This window comes from Panulirus ornatus, chromosome 4 (assembly GCF_036320965.1).
Source record: "Panulirus ornatus isolate Po-2019 chromosome 4, ASM3632096v1, whole genome shotgun sequence".
NCBI classification, from domain to species: domain Eukaryota; kingdom Metazoa; phylum Arthropoda; class Malacostraca; order Decapoda; family Palinuridae; genus Panulirus; species Panulirus ornatus.
In genome coordinates this window covers 3,314,886-3,334,858 of record NC_092227.1, presented here as the reverse complement: position 1 = coordinate 3,334,858, position 19,973 = coordinate 3,314,886, and the positions used below count along the sequence as shown (strand labels likewise).

The 19,973-nt window shown below is 38.1% G+C and overlaps 1 protein-coding gene across 1 annotated transcript; it reads left to right on the top strand.

Annotated features, from left to right (window-relative positions):
* Window positions 1-784: 784 nt before the first annotated feature.
* On the top strand, window positions 785-17,112 carry mRpS35 (mitochondrial ribosomal protein S35). The gene is made up of 8 exons (XM_071692572.1): window positions 785-914; window positions 3,866-4,074; window positions 5,298-5,391; window positions 7,244-7,458; window positions 10,400-10,539; window positions 14,090-14,269; window positions 16,328-16,499; window positions 16,707-17,112. Exons 2-8 carry the CDS (start codon window positions 3,960-3,962, stop codon window positions 16,769-16,771), a joined length of 981 nt encoding a protein of 326 aa, XP_071548673.1. The 5' UTR covers window positions 785-914; window positions 3,866-3,959; the 3' UTR covers window positions 16,772-17,112.
* The last annotated feature ends 2,861 nt before the right edge of the window (window positions 17,113-19,973 follow it).

Below are 19,973 nucleotides of genomic sequence, written 5' to 3'. Positions count from 1 at the left end.
GACATGAAATCGCCAATACAAGGTCCAGCGTAGGACAGATTCAAGGGCGATTTGAACCTGCTCAGCTGAAAATTCCACTCTGGTACACAGAAGTAGAGCCGAGTCTACAGACTTAAGAACGGGCCCTCACGGGAGCTGGATAGTCCGGGGCGCGACAGCTGGTCCACAGCTCACACAACTTATATTTTCTCTGGGTAATAGATGAACGACTTAAGCTACAAGAGGGAGGGAGGATAGGAGAAGCATGTAAGAAAGTAAAGATATGGTACATACGTACAAAACTGAGCGACAGATCAACACGAGCGTAAAGTTCGCTTCCCGTAACTCGAGTAATGACAAGTAACTGAAAGTTGGAATTTGATCAATTTGAGTAAAGTACTGACCGTGATTGCAGGCTTTTCTGACTTAAATCAATTTGTGATATGATGACCGAAAAGCACTAATGGCACATGTACATCTACTATAAGTCATCTATTCCAAAATGTTTAATACAAAAAAATGCAACTTTTATTTTCAATTTTTTTTCAAACTTAAGCATAGCTTCTCTTCACCTAATTATAATTCATAATGATTAATATAATCTAATTAATATCAAATTTCTAAATGGTAGGTTCAAAGGAAGAAACTGGTCTTACTAGAAATTAAGATCCAGGCAGCCAACAGTTCCTCGTGCGTAAATAATACAATAGACTCCATGATCAGTATAGACGGTTTAATAGTAGGTATCTTTAATGAGATCGGTAACATTGTTTTATACAGAGACAATCGCATACTACAAAATCATCAATTGAATGGTGCTCGATCCTATGTGGATATCATGTATTTTCCACTGTAAACACTGCGAGGGAAGAGCTGCTTGGACCTCGGCGAGAGGTCTTATATCAAAGAATTGCCTTTAGAAGCCGAGCATTACAGTAAGTCTAATTATGTGTGAGTAAAGACTCTGTCTTGGTAGACAGTACTAATAGTTAGTCAAACGGTAAACACTCAGTGATTGAGTAACAGACCGGGATTATAGGAAGGGTATCCTTGTTAGTTATGGCCATGGCATTTAGATTTCCATAATTAACCGGAAGGTGATTTATGTTCTTGTTATGCTTGACTTGTAAAACATTTTTTTCTCTTTCACCACACACATCATTCGTCAAGGTTAATAGGTTAGATGTCTCGATGTAAAATTTGGTCTTAAATGGTGTTATGTGTAGGGTTGTATCTCCCGCTTTTGTAGGAATAAATGTTATATGCTGTTCTTTGATATGTATTATGTTGGTCATAAGTGCCCGGAAAAAAAGCATGATAAATAAGGTTATCCAATGATGGCTATTAGTGTTCTTGATCGTTTTAAAAACGTGGATATTTTGCCGATAGATGTCGATATGTCGGCACAGATGGGTCAGTTGTTATTATAATACCATAACAATTACTTAAATCATAAAGCCTTTTAATCTGATATTTCTGAAAGTTGGTGTAATGGTTAAAGGGCTGCCGGCACGTTGTGGATTATGATGGTCCTTTGTGTTGAAAATTACCAGAACATTTGGAAGCAACCATGAGCTACCAAAATCCGACCTTAATGCTCTGAAACTAACTGAAATTGACCAAAATCTACTTTCAGCAACTTAAACAAGCATTGACCAATATTGATCTTTGCCGACCAAAATGTCAACCTGAAATTGATCAGAACTGGGGAGAAAATTTATTTTAAGGGCACCACAGAAATAATATATGGATTTAGAAGAAACAAATGTTAATAAACTCTACACCTTGGAAAAGTTGTTGATGTTATGATGGATAAGTGATGAGGAATGCTACTAAATCTCATCAGTAATGTGGGTGTGTTTAGCATAAAAGTGCTTGAAATACTTGTAGCAATCTGTAGAATCCATGAAAGTCTCCACTAACTTCTCCAAGTAGCTGAAATTTATGGCAGAAATACATTAACTGGTGTGCTGTTAGGGAGCTTGAGGAATGGCTGGAGAGACTAGGTAATGGTGGCTTCAGCTGCTGTTCCCTTTGATGCTGTTTTCTTGGCAGTTGGCATAATGCTGAAATCATAGATGTATCTGGTGTACTTTGACTATACCAATGAATATAAGTTTCAGTTTCTAAGGGATGTTTTTTATATTGAAGGCTCCAGTCACAGACAAAAGACCACATTAAGGCAGGCCTTAATTGAAATAAAGAAAGAATGATGAAGTGGAAAAAGAAAAGACAAGGGAAAGTATTTACGAATTTTGAGATGAAGAACCTGTCTTTTAAAATGTGCCAGGTCATAGGTGTAGGTAGACATGAGAAGGCAGAGAGTTCCAAGGCTTCAACATGTGGGGAAAGAAGCAGGTATCAAAAGGCCCACCCTTGAGTTCCTGATGGCCACACAATAATTGTGTGACGGAGCAGCTTATTGAGTATTGTGTGGTCTAGATAGTGGTGGAGGCACATAAGCAGCCAGCTCTCAGGAGCAAAAACCAAAGTAATACCTATAGAAGATGGCAAGTGAACCAGCATTGTTATCCTGGGACAATTTATAAGTTGGAGCACTTTTGACTGGACTCTGTCAAGTAAGGATACAGTGCTAGAACCACCTCAAAAAAGAGATCAGTACTTCATACAAGGATGAATCAATCCCTTGTATAAACGGAGCAATTATTCAGAAGAGAAGTTTCGACATCTAAATAGTACACCCAGTTTCTTAGAGGCAGACTTAGTTATTCCTGTAATGTGGGGTTTTCAAGAATGTTTGGATGTTACAGTGATACCAAGTTTGTTTATTGAGTCGAGATGGAATTATAGAACCATCAAAGGAGAAGCAGTTGTGAGTTTTCATTAGAGAGATGAGTATAAATTGGATCTTAGAGGCATTAAACTTAACAAGATTTTCTCAACCCCACTGAGATATCCTGTCCAAGCCTGAGTCCATTGAAGCTGTGTCAAGACGAGATGTAGATCAATTGAGAGAAAAGGGAGCAAAATTGAAGGGTGTGGATGAATGCAGGGTTGAGTCACCAGCTTATGAGTGTCTTTATAGCTTCTGTTGATTTCCTTATAAGTGTTTCACCTAATTTTATTTTGAATTACCCCGTAGAATTAGAATTTTGCCAGTTCAGGTTTTGCCATTTGCGGTATCTTCCACAGTTTTGAAATGAAGTGCTTTCTTTGTTCTTGTGTGATTACTTAATTCTGAACCATTTTGTTTGCTTCATGTTAAAGTGTCCCCATTTAAAGTGTGAGAAACCTGTATGTATGTCTAGGCAACCACTCGACCTGAAAACATTTCCATTTAGATATATCACACTACAGTTTCAAGACTAAATCATGTATGGGGGATGTGTGCAACTACATTCAAGGCAGTTTGTGTAGACGTTGCCACCATTGCTATTTCACTGTTTCTGTTGATACGCATTTGAGATATCTATATAAATGATACTATAAAGTATTTGTATAGATTGATTAAAATGAAATAAAAGTAAAAGGATGATCATTCCATCACTATACAGTATAAAGTAAAAAAGATGTGTGCTAAAACATGAATAAGTGCAAATGTCCACTTTTTTTTATATAATATTGGTGGCACAACTGCATATCTGTGGATTTTACAATAGTAAGTTTTTAGATGTTGTTTATTTAATTCTGTAAAGGTTTCATGCAGTTAGAAAAAATTGTGGTGTACAATCATAGAGTAAACATTATTGTGAGTTTTTTAGTGCATTATACAATCCTTCGACTAAGATTCCATGATTTCTTGTCACTAGTGTGCCTCTGAGTATGGCATATTTTCTGAACACTGTCATTCCAGCCACTCTTATTATAACTTTCTCAGAAATTCACAGTTCTGACAATCTATAATTATACTTTTTACCATTCAAAGATTATATGTGAAGAGCAAAGAGGAAGATATCAAGTCAGTACATATAGCACCTAAGGGCCTAAGAACAAAAGAAAAAGGAAAAAAAGAAAGGACAATGGCCCTCAAACCTGGTCTCTTTATTGATCCTGGAGTCCAGCAACTACTTCGGATTGCAGGCAGTCGTAAAATACACTCAACTGCCTCACTGTTTGGTGAAGTCAAAACTGCAGGTAAGCATTATTACAAGCAGTAATCTGCTATGATTTACACGTTTTGATTGTGTTTAGTTTATGTTCAACTGGAATATTCCTTACACTTGCTGTGAAAAGGGATGATTAGTCACTATTCAGTATCACTTTCAGCAACATTAATTGTACTGAAATATTTGTGAATATCACAGTTATGACCTCCAACTGAAAACCCTTATTTTATGTTGAATTTTATGAATGGGAGTGGCACATTCCTATACCCATATTCTGTTATCAGAGACTCTTATTATAGAATTTACTATAGAAAATGCGTAAAACCTACTGATAAGTATATTCAGATAGGGTTAAGTTTTCGATTTTCAAAGCATACTGAATTTGAGTTCACACCTAACACAACATAGGTTAGCAGAGACTAATATATTCTCAAACTGAATGCAAATTATATACAAGGTATAAGGGATAGCAAAAAGATTTAGGTGAAGTTTGCTTAAAATTGATGTAAATTTGTAAACATGGAAAAGACCAGAACTCACTAAATTATTTATCTTTAGAGGCAGATATTGAGCTAATGGAAACATCCCTTGAATAAGATCTTGGAATCAGTGTTATGCGTAGCATTTAGCCAAAATGGCACATCATTTGGATCTTGAGGGTGTTGCATGGTACTATTTCAGGATAGCCTCCAAGTGTATAGTGTACTAGTTTTTCATCATGAATTCTGTTTACAAATCCTTGGGTAGCTTAAGTACATACAGTCTTTTAAAGGACTCATATACATTGTCAAGGGATTTAAAGTAAAATATGAACTTCCATTTTCATATTAGTGCTTCCTACATTTTCTCTTTCCCCTTATGTTGATTTATCAGGTGAAACAACCCCAGAATTCATACCACTTCAACATACAAAATGCTTCCATATGAAATTGATGTATAGGGGCCTGATTGTAAATAGGGGCTGAGGAAGATATTTAGAAATAGATATGTATTCAGAGACTTTGTTTACAGCTAGAGTAGTTAATAACTTAGGAAGTAAATTTAACAAATATTGTATAAATATTGTTTTAAGAAATGTGTGAAATTAAGGGATGGAAAATGTGAGTAAAAAGTGTCCTCTTACATGAACAGTGAGACAATGAATATTTATAGCCTCGGAGAACAAATGGCATTTCAGAATATGTTGTTACAGATATATAAGTATTTGCTTTATGACCTAAATCCATTTTCTTTTCACTCTTTGTTTCACAGATGATGAAGAGTTCCGTACATTGGAACTGGGATACAAGAAGAAAGACAAAAGAGCTGCCAGAGTAATAAAACCACCCAACATATTACCACCCAGGTAGGTTAAGATTGAAAGTATAGTGCATTAAGTAGTCAATAGGAATATACATTAGGAGCCCCTGCAAACACTGCACTAGAGTTGCCCTCTGCCAATGGCTTATTAAGGGTGAAACACTATAGGCTAAGAAGCTGCATTGGAGTCCACTAGTTATAGGGACTCTATTCCTGTGGCCACACCCTTGAGGGAGTTCCAGTTGGAACTGGCATCAGAGATATAGACAGATAGTGCCTAAAAAGTAACATGTAGAACTTCTCTCTTTTCACAGTTTAACATGGAGTTAAGAATAAGATATGATTTTTTTTTAGGGACAGTATAGGTTGGAAGTGGAGGGGACAAGAAGGGGAGACCAACTTGAAGATGGAAAGATGGAGTGAAAAAGAGTTTGAGTGATTGGGGCCTTAACATGCAGGAGGGTGAAAGGCATGCAAGGGATAGAGTGAGCTGGGACAGTGTGGCATACAGGGGTCGACATGATGTCAGTGGACAGAACTAGGGCATGTGAAGCAACCAAGGAAACCATGGAAATGCCTACGGGGCCTAGTTCTGGATGGGGGGTTGTGGTTTGGTGTATTGCAAATGACAGCTATAAAATGGATGTAAGTGAATGCAGCCTTTGTTCACCTCTTCCTGGCACTACACCACAATCATGGAGAACAGCAAAAAAGTATTAGAAAAATCAATTATATAATAACATATTTTTTTTGTGAATGAGGTTTAATAATGGCTGCATGGTAAGCCAGCACTTCAGTGGTTGTCAAGTTGCACTTCTCTGACCCAGATAGCTGTCTTTTCTGCCTCATCTGTACATGGAGTGTTCATATTCTGTCTGCAAACATACAATATCTCCACGTTACACACAACATTTGACAGCATTTAACTCACACAACTCATTCTTCATGACCAGATTTTCCTGCGGTTAATACTGGGCACAAGCCTTGCCTTTCAGCAAAATGATAGGAGCAATGGGTAGTAGGTAGGAATATCAGGCAGCAGCATGAGGTAGAAACTTTAGGTAGAAGTACTTGGTAGTAATATTAGGCAGGAGCGTTAGTTTAGAAGTAGCAGGTTGGAACATATGCTCTCTAGGAGTGTGAATGAAGAATCTTCTCAAAAGTTTTATTTCTGTGTGGGAAATGTCAAAGATGGATGACCTGTGAACCTAAGTTACCAGATGTGAAAGAAACAAGTTACAGAATTGCATTTTGAAGACTAAGACTTGTTTACCCTTAGGGAATTGAATGTCCTTGCCCTATTGCCAGCAGAAGAGTTTGAAGTGGGGATCGCAGTTTTGCAAATATTGAACTCCACAGAAAGATAGTTGCTTGCACTTGATTCCTCCCTTAGTATGGAGAAAGGAGGCATTGATGATAATAGACTTTCTTTCATGCCTAATTGCCTTTCCCACTAGGAAGGAAGCATCAGGAACAGTCAAATAATAGTCTCACATGCATAAATGTGATCTTTAGAAATCTAATTGTTTAAGTAGGATTCATGAGAAGCACATTTTATAAGCATCAGGATAATGTACTGTAGCTTATATTTGTTTTGTACATTTTAGGACCTTTTTTTGTTAATTCTTGGTAAATGTATTATATAACCTGTAATTTTTGGACATTTCTCCACATGTTTATGAAATGAACTATGCTAAATGATAAAAGAAATGAATTTGTTAAGATATAATTGTGTATGTATATGTTGATATGTGTTTGTATTTATGTGTGTGTATGAGTGGATGGGTCTTTCTTGATTTGTTTCCTGGCACTACCTCACTGACGTGGGAAACGGTGGTAAAATGAATAGATTAAAATATAATAATTAACAGAGTTATATGTATTTTAATTATTCACAGATATAAAAGCCAAAAAATTGATCAAGACTGGGGAAATGTTTGGCCTACAGCACGAACTTTTCACCCAGCAACAGTACCTCTTCCTGTCCGTCAGGGTTACCCGGCAAGTGGAAAGCCTACACCAGACAAGTGGGGAAATGCTGAACTTATGAAAATACCTAATTTCCTTCACTTGACTCCTCCAGTTATTAAGCGACAGTGTGAGGCACTTAAAAGTATGTATGTCATCAGTATCATATCCCTTTTGTGATTGCTTTATCTTTTGTAATAAGGAAGCGTTTGCTTTTGCTTTAGGGTCATTCCCTCATCATTTCAATCAGTGAGGATGAAATCTGGTAAAGAATCACAACTATATGTGTAATTTTTTTCTTTTATGGAAAGGTGGATTGGCATGCAAAAATAAAAGAAAATACAGTTCAGTATAACTATCCTTGTGTTGGCCTGGTGGAGTGCTGAGTAGGGTAAGTGAGAGGAGGGAGTGTGGTTGACATATGACAGCAGAAAATGAGAGGGAAATACATGGGGATCAAGTTCCATTTTTTGCCTTGAATCTTGCATCACACTAAATTTTACTTCTTACACAGTTACAGCACCAGTGGTGTATGACATGAATAGGATTAGAAATATTACACTGCACACGCTAGAAATAAATGGGAGAATAGGGTGTGACTTGCACATCAAGGGCAATCCTTCCTCTCCTTGAGATGAATGGGAAGTTCATGGAGGTCCTGTGTTTTTATGTAAGGATGTTTATTTCTTTTACAGGCACAGCACTGAATAACATGAATTTATGCAGAATTATTACAGTATGCACACTTTTGTGTTTGTGATATTTCTGTGTCTATTTTTCTGATGCCTATTCCCTCCAGGAACTTCCATCATGGGGATGTTCATGTTATGAAGAATTATTACAGTATGCACACTGTATGATACAATACACACTGCTGTCTGAGTGATACTTCTGTCTATTTCTCTGATTCCCATTCCCTCCAGGAGCTCCCATCAAGTGGGTGGCCATGGCAAAAGTCTCCACTTATCCCTGTCCTTACATTCCTCCTTGCATACACAATTCCATTCATTCTTCCCCAATGTCTCTATCCCATTTTTATCTATTCTATTTTTCCTTGTCACAGATGGTCTTCCTCTACCCAAAGCCCTTTTATCATACTATCATACAGTTCCCGTATAAACTCCCTGTCTTACATTCTTTCCACTTGCCCAAAGCACTTCAAAGTATTACATTTCACACACTCTCCCACTTTACAGTTCATTCCCTGCCGTACCAAATCTTTTGTACACCTTCTCATTACTTTCTTCATTCCATCTAGTCATACCACAGGCTCCTCTCAAATAACGTATTTACACTGCCTGGATTTTTGACCTCTGTGACTCATCTCATGTTCATGTTTTAGCTGCATAGGTCATGATTACACATTTTCCCTTCATTATTCTGTTAAGGGAGCCAATGACTCCTCTACCTTGTACTTCTCTTTGCTTTATCTCTCCTTCCATATCATCAGACTTACCGAAGATAGCTCCCAAATACTTAAATTCTGTCACTTCTTCCTGTCCTCTCCCATATCTATGATACAGTTTAGCACACTTTCTTCTTTTTCTTTCTGTAGGGCTTTGTGTAATCTATATCTTCACTCTGTTTCTTTTCAAATACCATTACTTTACTTTTATTTGCATTTACCTTCAATCGTCTACATTTACACATAGTATCAACCACAAACAGGTTTGTCACTAGCTACCATGCCTCACCCTCACATTCCATCTCAAGACCCCTTTTCCTTAGTTTTGCTCTCATCTCTTTTATCGCTCCATCCATACATATGTTAAAAAGCCATAGTGACATCACACAGCCCTGCCTCTTACCCACATGTATGCTGATACTTACAATCAACTCTATATACTCTTACACATGCATTTGCTCCTCTGTAGAAGGCTTTCAGTGAAAATATGCTTGGAAATATTCTGGCTGTATTCTACCTTCTGTTAATAATTCCATCATCCCAGGATTATATCCATGAAAATTAGATGTAAATGTTTCAGAATTTGCTCCACTTCCTTGACTAATGCTGATTGTGGGGATGGTGGGGTTCCATGCTGGCCTCTTTCTTCCATGCTCTCACTAAAATCACTCACATATGTTATTCTTCTTCAATTTCCTAATCAGCAGATAGATATGATGAGTGTCCCTCCCCATCTCTTAGGTCATCAAGCAGTGTACTGATTTGCTGCAAGGCCACTGCATGCATGATATGAGATGTCAATGTATTTGTGCCTATAGTGGTGATTGTAGGGCTACTAAGGGAGCTGAATTTTTTCCCATTCCTACCTGGCAAGTGAAGAGATCTCCTTAGGTCACTAATAGTATGATGAGTCAACTGGGTATTTGAAAAGGGGGGAAAGTTTGATCATTATATAACAAATGTTGCCACTCCCTTTGGGAATGTCACTTGAGGGTCACTGCCATTAATGAGTTTTGATGCACTTTTTTCCCTTTTCAGTATGCATTTGATATTTTTTGTTTGTGTTTTTTTTCTAATTGGTGCACAAAAATATGAACACTTATCTTCTTTTAGAATTAAGACAGTTATTTCTAAGTTAGGAAAACATATCATATAACCATTTCTAGTTTAGGAAAGCATATTGTATATTGGAATGACCAATATTAAGTATGAAAAAAGGTAACTTTTTTAGTCATTTGTTGCACAGAAAAAATTAGTACCCTTATTTTTCTTGTGAATTAGGAGTTAAATATTTCCAACTTAGGAAAAGCATTTACAAAATTAGCACATAAGGAAGTTTCTTGCCCATAACTACTTTTCTTTTTTGTGCAGATAGTTAGCAAGATCTCATCGCAAGTCTTAGTAAGACTGTTTCTGATCATTCTGCACAACAGATTTTGCTGTTAAGGACTTAACCTATAGATTTATAGGTGCTTGTTAAGATATTTTGACAGATTCAGTAGATGCCACCCTGCTTTAAATGTAGAAAATGTTATTGATGCAAATTTAGGAAGGCACAGGAATAAAATGAAGTTTTTTTTTTTTACGGAATGTGTGATTGAACAAGTCGAAATGTTCAGAAATAGTTTTGCTCTTGGCTCATGAAAGGAAGGGATTTAAGTTATCACTTTCATCCTTTCAGAATTTTGCACTCCTTGGCCAGCTGGACTTGATTCCTTAGCAAAGCAGGAGAAACACTTTCCTGTCACAATTTCTAAGAGTTCGTACCTACACTCCTCAACAACGCTCAGGGATGCAAGAGCACGAATAGTCACGTTAAAGGTAGGATATTATTTGTTAATGTGAAGTTTTTGAAGAACATTATGGGAAAGGGTAATTGAAATTTGCAGTTTACCAATGACTATGTAGGGTTGCAAGATTTACTATTGACAGTTTGAACTTCATGTAAGGATGTCTTAAGGAAATGATTCTCTGTGGTTAGTAAGTTGTAGAATTTATATTTATTATACTTTGTCGCTGTCTCCCGCGTTTGCGAGGTAGCGCAAGGAAACAGACGAAAGAAATGGCCCAACCCCCCCCATACACATGTATATACATACGTCCACACACGCAAATATACATACCTACACAGCTTTCCATGGTTTACCCCAGACGCTTCACATGCCCTGCTTCAATCCACTGACAGCACGTCAACCCCGGTATACCACACCGCTCCAATTCACTCTATTCCTTGCCCTCCTTTCACCCTCCTGCATGTTCAGGCCCCGATCACACAAAATCTTTTTCACTCCATCTTTCCACCTCCAATTTGGTCTCCCTCTTCTCCTTGTTCCCTCCACCTCCGACACATATATCCTCTTGGTCAATCTTTCCTCACTCATTCTCTCCATGTGCCCAAACCACTTCAAAACACCCTCTTCTGCTCTCTCAACCACGCTCTTTTTATTTCCACACATCTCTCTTACCCTTACGTTACTCACTCGATCAAACCACCTCACTCCACACATTGTCCTCAAACATCTCATTTCCAGCACATCCATCCTCCTGCGCACAACTCTATCCATAGCCCACGCCTCGCAACCATACAACATTGTTGGAACCACTATTCCTTCAAACATACCCATTTTTGCTTTCTGAGATAATGTTCTCGACTTCCACACATTCTTCAAGGCCCCCAGGATTTTCGCCCCCTCCCCCACCCTATGATCCACTTCCGCTTCCATGGTTCCATCCGCTGCCAGATCCACTCCCAGATATCTAAAACACTTTACTTCCTCCAGTTTTTCTCCATTTAAACTCACCTCCCAATTGACTTGACCCTCAACCCTACTGTACCTAATAACCTTGCTCTTATTCACATTTACTCTTAACTTTCTTCTTCCACACACTTTTCCAAACTTAAATGAACTGAAGACAAGTTTGACAAATATTTATATGTAGGTGTCCCAAGAGAATGACACTGGTCCTTTTATACATGGTTATGGTAAGTTTTCTAATAAATTTCTGTTTGTCTGTTGTGCACTGATTTGGTGATATCTAAAACAGTTCCATCTGTCTCAGAAATGAAAATAAGAACCATAAGAAAGTGTAAAATTGATTTCAACTTCATAAAATCATGGTTACCTTTACTTCAGTTGAAAAGGGCCTTAAAAAGTATGAAATAATAATGATGGAATATTTTTTTTCATACTATTCGCCATTTCCTGCATTAGCGAGGTAGTGTTAAGAACAGAGGACTGAGCCTTTGAGGGAGTATCCTCACTTGGCCTCCTTCTCTGTTCCTTCTTTTGGAAGATTAAAGATGAGAGAGGAGGATTTCCAGCCCCCCCCCGCTCCCTCCCCTTTTAGTTGCCTTCTATGACACGAAGGGAATACATGGGAAGTATTCTTTCTCCCCTATCCCCAGGGATATATTAAATGTAATTCAGCTTGATATTGTTAATAATAAAATCTATGGTGGCATTAATAAAAGACATCTACATTAGCATTCCTGCTGACTGTGAGGCTTTTGTTTTGTATTGTTTTTGTGATTTACTTGCTCTTTGTTGGAAATGAATTTTCGATATATGAGTTGTTCCTGTATCCATGAAGAACCTGGGCTAGTGGTAAAATGAAACTACATCCCTTATTAACAGTTAATCAGGGGACAGAATCATTCCATGTGTATCACCATGAATGCAAAATGTTTACAAGGAATACTAAGGCCTCATCAGCATATACAGTCAATTCATAATTTGAGCTTTATAAGTAAATTATCATCAGGGATAGACAATTATATGAGTTATGTAAGTTTTCCTTGCTTGTTTTGGTTATTTTAAAGCCTCAAGGGAAACTTGTAAACCACTCATTGTGAAGGTTCCTCAGTCTGCTGTGCAGCTAGGACGCATTATACCCATGCACTACAGAGTCTGTTCAGGATGGCACTTAGTTCCTTTCGTATCACAGCAAGAGTAGCATCTGCCACTGCATATTGCCATATATTTGATATGGATGGACAGGAGAGGTATAGTGATTTCTCTGGTGAGTTATTTGAGGAATGTTATAAGTCTTCAGTGACAGTTGAAGAAAAGATAAAAGTTTGGTAGTGGCTAGTTCCTGGTGAAAGTGCTTTCTCTCTTGGCTGTTTTCTCAACATTAGTGAATCTACACTGTAGTATATCAGTAAATATGCTGATAAAATACTTGCTCCTTATAATACGTCTTACATCCCCAATGGCACCAGGAGCCATAGTGCTCTGCAAATCAAAAGATGGAGCAGCTCTTCTAATCTGGTTAGAAAAAATAAGTGCTGTTTACTGGTGTCATGAGCTATGATATGAGAGCAGTTTCAGTGTATTCATTGTATACAGTAAAGGAATGAAGTGAAAGCTGTGGTGCTAAGTCATTTCTAGCAAATCCAGGGGTGGTTTGCACATTTTTTAGAGGAGAAGATTATAGAAGTGTCTCTGTGATAGGAGAAGCTGTGATTGCTGACAGTGAAGCTGCAGAAGTTTGCAAATCCACTCTTTGTAGTTACCAAGGAGGAAGCGACATTCTAAGTAGGTTTGAATGCAAGCAACATAGGATTGTAATGAAAGATATATAGGTTTCAAGGCCACAGAGGAGTGCTTCATGTTGCTCCTGTTTTCAAAACCATTATGGTCTTTGAAAATATGTCTCAGCTACCTGCCTTTGACACAGCTACAAGAAGACATAGATGAGAGCATGGTTCTTTGAAGATTTCTTGTAAGTTACATCATCCTAACAATGGAGTAATTCTGAAGGAAGAATTTATTCGGAGAAGCATCCTTTATCATGTTAGCATTATTCTTCCATTCTGCACCACATTGCTTATTTAACTCATGGACCAAGTTGCAGTTTTGCAACTGAAGGAAGACTACTTTAGGCTTTCCTTTCACAAATACTTAATGCAAATACTGCAAATGTAACGCTATTAAAAGTCTTATTGAAAATGTACGCCATGTAGGATCCCATCATTAATTTTTCTGTGTTTGGATGATATATCTGTGCAAAGCCATAACATTGTGTGGCAGTCACATTGGCCAGAAGTTGTATTGATTTTGTGTGCCTTAACTTAAAGTAAGTGTTGCATTTAAGACTTATTTTCTATATATTTTAACAGAATTCATTGTACTGTATGCATATTATAGCATTTTAAGTTTTCTAGTATGTTTATACTGTAGTTTTTCATTGATTTGATATCAGTCCTGTCCCCTCCACTGTCAACTCGTATATCCTTTTTGTCAGCTTCCTTTCAGTCGCTCTCTTTACCTTCAAAACATTTTAACACACTCTCCTCAGCTCTCATAACCATACTCTTCTCATTACCACATCTCGGTAAAATAGATTTTAAGATTGTACTCTTTTACAGGTATCACTGAAGAGCCTTGATCTTGATGACCATGGTCGTGACAAGTTACTTCGATTGGTTGGAGAACGATATGATTCTGTCTCTGACTGCCTTACCCTTGTAGCTGATCGTTGTCCCCTCTCTCAGCAGAACCTGGATTATTGCTACTATTTACTTACCGTTTTGTATAATGAGTCAATGGTTAGTATTGGATATGGGATCTCGTAGGGGATTTGCATTTGATGTAATCTGCAAAAAAAAGATTATCTATCAGCACGTGAATTCATATGTATATGCGCTGAATATGTATATTTGTGCATGCAAAACTTAAGGCAGTAAGAGAATCATAAATTCTGTGTAATGCTGGTGTCAGAGGTGGTCTGAGAATTAGGGATTAATTTGTGGTCAGTTAGTGATATAATAGTAGGTTACTGCATACACTAATGGTACAGTTTAACTGATTTTCTAAACTGAAAAGATAAGTGCTTTAGAGGGCTAAGGTTTGAAAGGCAAGAAGTTATAGGAAAATATGGCATACAGGACTTATTATACTTATAAGTATACTTGATCGCCATTTCCTGTGTTAGGGAGGTAGTGTCAGGAAACAGACGAAGAAAGACCCATCCACTCACTTACACATATATCCACATATATGCACATACATGTCCATATACATTGATATACATATACTGTATATTTTTTTTTTTTTTTTTTGCTTTGTTGCTGTCTCCCGCGTTTGCAAGGTAGCGCAAGGAAACAGACGAAAGAAATGGCCCAACCCACCCCCATACACATGTATATACATACGTCCACACACGCAAATATACATACCTACACAGCTTTCCATGGTTTACCCCAGACGCTTCACATGCCCTGATTCAATCCACTGACAGCACGTCAACCCCGGTATACCACATCGATCCAATTCACTCTATTCCTTGCCCGCCTTTCACCCTCCTGCATGTTCAGGCCCCGATCACACAAAATCTTTTTCACTCCATCTTTCCACCTCCAGTTTGGTCTCCCACTTCTCCTCGTTCCCTCCACCTCCGACACATATATCCTCTTGGTCAATCTTTCCTCACTCATTCTCTCCATGTGCCCAAACCATTTCAAAACACCCTCTTCTGCTTTCTCAACCACGCTCTTTTTATTTCCACACATCTCTCTTACCCTTACATTACTTACTCGATCAAACCACCTCACACCACACATTGTCCTCAAAATCTCATTTCCAGCACATCCATCCTCCTGCACACAACTCTATCCATAGCCCACGCCTCGCAACCATACAACATTGTTGGAACCACTATTCCTTCAAACATACCCATTTTTGCTTTCCGAGATAATGTTCTCGACTTCCACACATTCTTCAAGGCTCCCAGGATTTTCGCCCCCTCCCCCACCCTATGATCCACTTCCGCTTCCATGGTTCATCCGCTGCCAGATCCACTCCCAGATATCTAAAACACTTTACTTCCTCGAGTTTTTCTCCATTCAAACTTACCTCCCAACTGACTTGACCCTCAACCCTACTGTACCTAATAACCTTGCTCTTATTCACATTTACTCTTAACTTTCTTCTTACACACACTTTACCAAACTCAGTCACCAGCTTCTGCAGTTTCTCACATGAATCAGCCACCAGCGCTGTATCATCAGCGAACAACAACTGACTCACTTCCCAAGCTCTCTCATCCACAACAGACTTCATACTTGCCCATCTTTCCAAAACTCTTGCATTCACCTCCCTAACAACCCCATCCATAAACAAATTAAACAACCATGGAGACATCACACACCCCTGCTGCAAACCTACATTCACTGAGAACCAATCACTTTCCTCTCTTCCTACACGTACACATGCCTTACATCCTCGATAAAAACTTTTCACTGCTTCTAACAACTTGCCTCCCACACCATATATTCTTAATACCTTCCACATATATAGACATTTTATTTATTTATATACATTTATTGATATATACTGTATGTACAAACACATTCGTATATATACATATACATATATACGCATGTACATATTCATGCTTGCCTTTATCTATTCCCAGTACCACACTGTCCCACAGGAAACAGCATTGCTACCTACCCCCTGTGTTAGCAAGGTAGCAGCAGGAAACAAAGAAAGATAGAGAGAGATTTTCCATGTTTTAGCAAGACTTTCATTATCTTACTCTTATTCACATCTTTCATTAGGAAAGGTTTTTGACTTTCCAATCAAAATATATTACTGTATTCCAGAAAACAGAGCCGTGGGAACACGAGAAGGAGGTTGCTGATCGTGAACGATACATATGGGAAGGCAGTAGTTCACAAGCAGCAGCCCAAACTATAATCAATGCAAAGGAGGAGAGCACACCAGAGGAAGTCATTAAAGAATATGAACAAGTTGTTACAGACTTGCATAATGAAGGTGAGAATTAACCTCTGAATGGCAGCCTACATCATGTGATGTTTCCTTGCTCTACTAGTGACCATCAACACTTCAGGTTCATTTTCAGATTCAGAACTAAACTGCACCCTTTTCTTATACCGAGGTATGTCAGGTAGAAGCATATAATGTATAGTTAAATCTTGTTGTTACAATCTCTATTCATTTTCTTTTTCTTTTTGCTCTTAGGGGAAGATGAATCAACAATCTCAAGGTATAGAGATGCTGTCATGAAGCTGGTTGGACTTGCTTGAATTCATTTGGCTTCCCTAATTGCATTGTGGTATGTATAAACTCTTTAGTAAACAGGTATTGGTGACGTATCAGTGAAGAGTTGCCTTGTATATAACAGAAAGTTGGAGTTTCATAATAATTTGGGAAGCATTGTTTTTGTAAACGTCAAATTATGTCCTTCGGATATGTTATTTCTTAGCTTGGCAAAGCATGGAAGTTATCAGAATTTTATTGATATTTAGTCCATAAGAGTAGTCATATGATACATTTTCATTAATTACAAAGCATTTAATTGTATGTAATTCCCATCTTATTAGCTTCAGAGTTGTTTTAAAGATTTTGTAATAAAATTGTTTGAATATACCATGGTTTTATTGATAGATGTCGATCAGAAATTGAGTAGCATTGTATGAACACAAAAGATGTATTTACGTATGTTCATTAATTGCCACAGTTTGTGCATCTGTTGTTGGTGGCATACATGCAGCCACTTAGGAAATGTAAAGTCACATAGCGCTCACCACAGGAAAACCCAGAGTTATGAACAATGAGCTGTGTGAGTCAAGTGTTGTCAAGTGTTATGTATGAGAAGGAGAGATTGTATGTTTGTGAACAGGATGCCAGTAGTCCAAGTGTGGATGAGACAGAAAAAAATGACAGCCACTTTGGTCAGAGTAGTGCAACTTGGCAACCACTAAAGTGCTGGCTCACTATGCTGTCACTTACCCTCCTGATACCGAGTGGGGTAGCACTGGTAATATACTTCCCTGGTTGTTGGCTGCTTACCAGCAACTACCCGCATATTCTTTCTATCTATCTATATCTCTAATGCCTTTTCCTTCCTGGAACTCCCTCAAGGGGGTGACCATGACAATAGAATCTCTATAACTAGTGAACTCCATTGCCACTTCTTTGTCTTTAATGCCTCACCCTTAACAGGCCAATGACAAAGGGCATCTCTAGTGCAGTGTGTGCAGAGATGTTTTTAATGATTCAGAAAAGAAGTATGCTTTATTTATAGCAAGAGATAAAGAAACAACAGATTTGATTTTGGCCACATGATTCAGAAGAGAGTGTCATCATCATAACAAGACATTATTTATTGTATTATCTTGATGATTAGTACTGTGATTCTAATCCAGATTTGTAGAAGCCAAAGAATGGATTCTCAGTGTTATTTCATTTTTACTTTATATATCATTCTGTTATACATGTCAAATAAATAATTGCCAGTAAATCAAACAAATAGGAAAGACAAAGTGCATACCTGGCTTGAGATCATGGGAAGGGGCTTGTAAGGGTAAGGACAGTGCATCACTAGGGCCTGGGCCCAGGTTTTCCTGGGTCATGCTTGTGTAAACATACTCTACATATATGATACCAGCACATCAACCCTGGTATACCGCATTGTTCCAGTTCGCTCTATTCCTTCCACACCTCACCACCTCCTGCATGTTCAGGCCCAGATTGCTCAAAATCTCTTTTACTCTACCCTTCCACCTCCAATTTGGTTTACTGCTTCTGACACATATATCATCTTTGTCAACCTTTCCTCTCATTCTCTCCATATGTCCAAACCATTTCAACACACCCTCTTCTGCCTCCTCAACTACACTTTTTATTACCACAAATCTCTCTCACCCTTTCATTTCTTAAACAAACCACTGCACACCACATATTGTCCTCAAACATTTTGTTTCCAATACATCCACCCTCCTCCTTACAACCCTATCTATAGCCCAAACCTCACAACCGTATGATATTGTTGGAACTACTATCCCTTGTAACTTATTCATTTTTGCTCTCCGAGATAATGTTCTCTCTTTCCACACATTCATCATCGCTGCCAGAACCTTTGCCCCCTCCCCCTACTCACTTCCACTTCCATGGTTCCATTCACTGCTAAGTCCACTCTCAGATATCAAAAACACTTCACTTCCTCCAATTTTTCTTCATTCAAACTCATGTCCCAACTAACTTCTCTTTAACCCTGCTGAACCTAATATAGCGTTAATGGTATGGCCTTGATTAGGGCTTCAGCTACCCGTGCCATCTCAGCTAATATGAAAAAAGTGAAGGTGTTTGTTAGTGGACAAAAAAGGAGCACAATCTTGTCAACGAACTTCACACTTCAAAGGAGTCCTTGATTTTCCTTGCTACTGAATGCAGTGCTGCCTTGAAGGAGTCTCATGAAAGGAGTTGTGGGATTATATAATTAGTATTTAAAATTTATATGAATGCCGCGGTGAAAACTAAAAATGTTGCAGTACTTTGTTACTAAAGTCGGTGAGTCATACGTGAAAAGTGTATTTCATCCCACGAACTGTCGTCATGAGATACCACAGTGTAACAGAGTGGCGTCCCAGTGTTCTGGAAAACGTAGAAAAATTTTAGTAGTCTTTTACTTCGTCAGGTATGTAGCAGGTGATCAACTGAACATGTTTGGAAACTGGAATTGAAGAATGATGTTAAGGTCTTTGATTATTAAACTAATAAACTGTTTGTGTGCTATAAGTTTCTTCCTATTCTAAGGACTTGCACTACATCATACATACAGATCAGCTTTGATAATAACCCTATCGTTTAACAGCCCATCGTTTATTTTCCAGTAAGTGCCATGTTACATAGTTTCCCCATCCATCCTTCATATAAGGATGCTCATTTAAATTACAAGTAACCTGCAAAGTTCCCAGGAATTTAGAATACCTTGAACTTAAAAAGTAGTGTCCAGTGACTTCCTACAAGTCGCTGGAGTCGGCCAGTTAGAGGGGATGTAGGGGGTACTTCATTCCAGGTCCCGGGGGTCCAAAAGGGGGCCAGGGAATTCCCTAGAATCTCAAAACGTTGGCAGATATTGAAGACAAGCATTTACATTTTATATGAGCCTACATAGAACATTCTTAAAGCACATGTGAAGTAGACACTACTGAACTGTAATACATAAGTGAACACAACGGAAATTGTGAAATTTTTCTTAAAGCACAAGTAGACTAACTTCAATTTCCAACTTAGCGTTTGATCTCTCCTAAATAAGTCATCCTAGGCTATAGTTTTTAGACATGGATAAAGATCAAAGGCAGCAGGGGGCAAAAAGGCAGGACTTATGCAAAGAAACATCATAAAAATGATCCTTTTATTCTATCTATAGTTAACAATTATCATGGAGGGAGTATAGGAGCATAAGGTCTCAAATGCAGATAACAGAACGCTCCTTTCCATCCC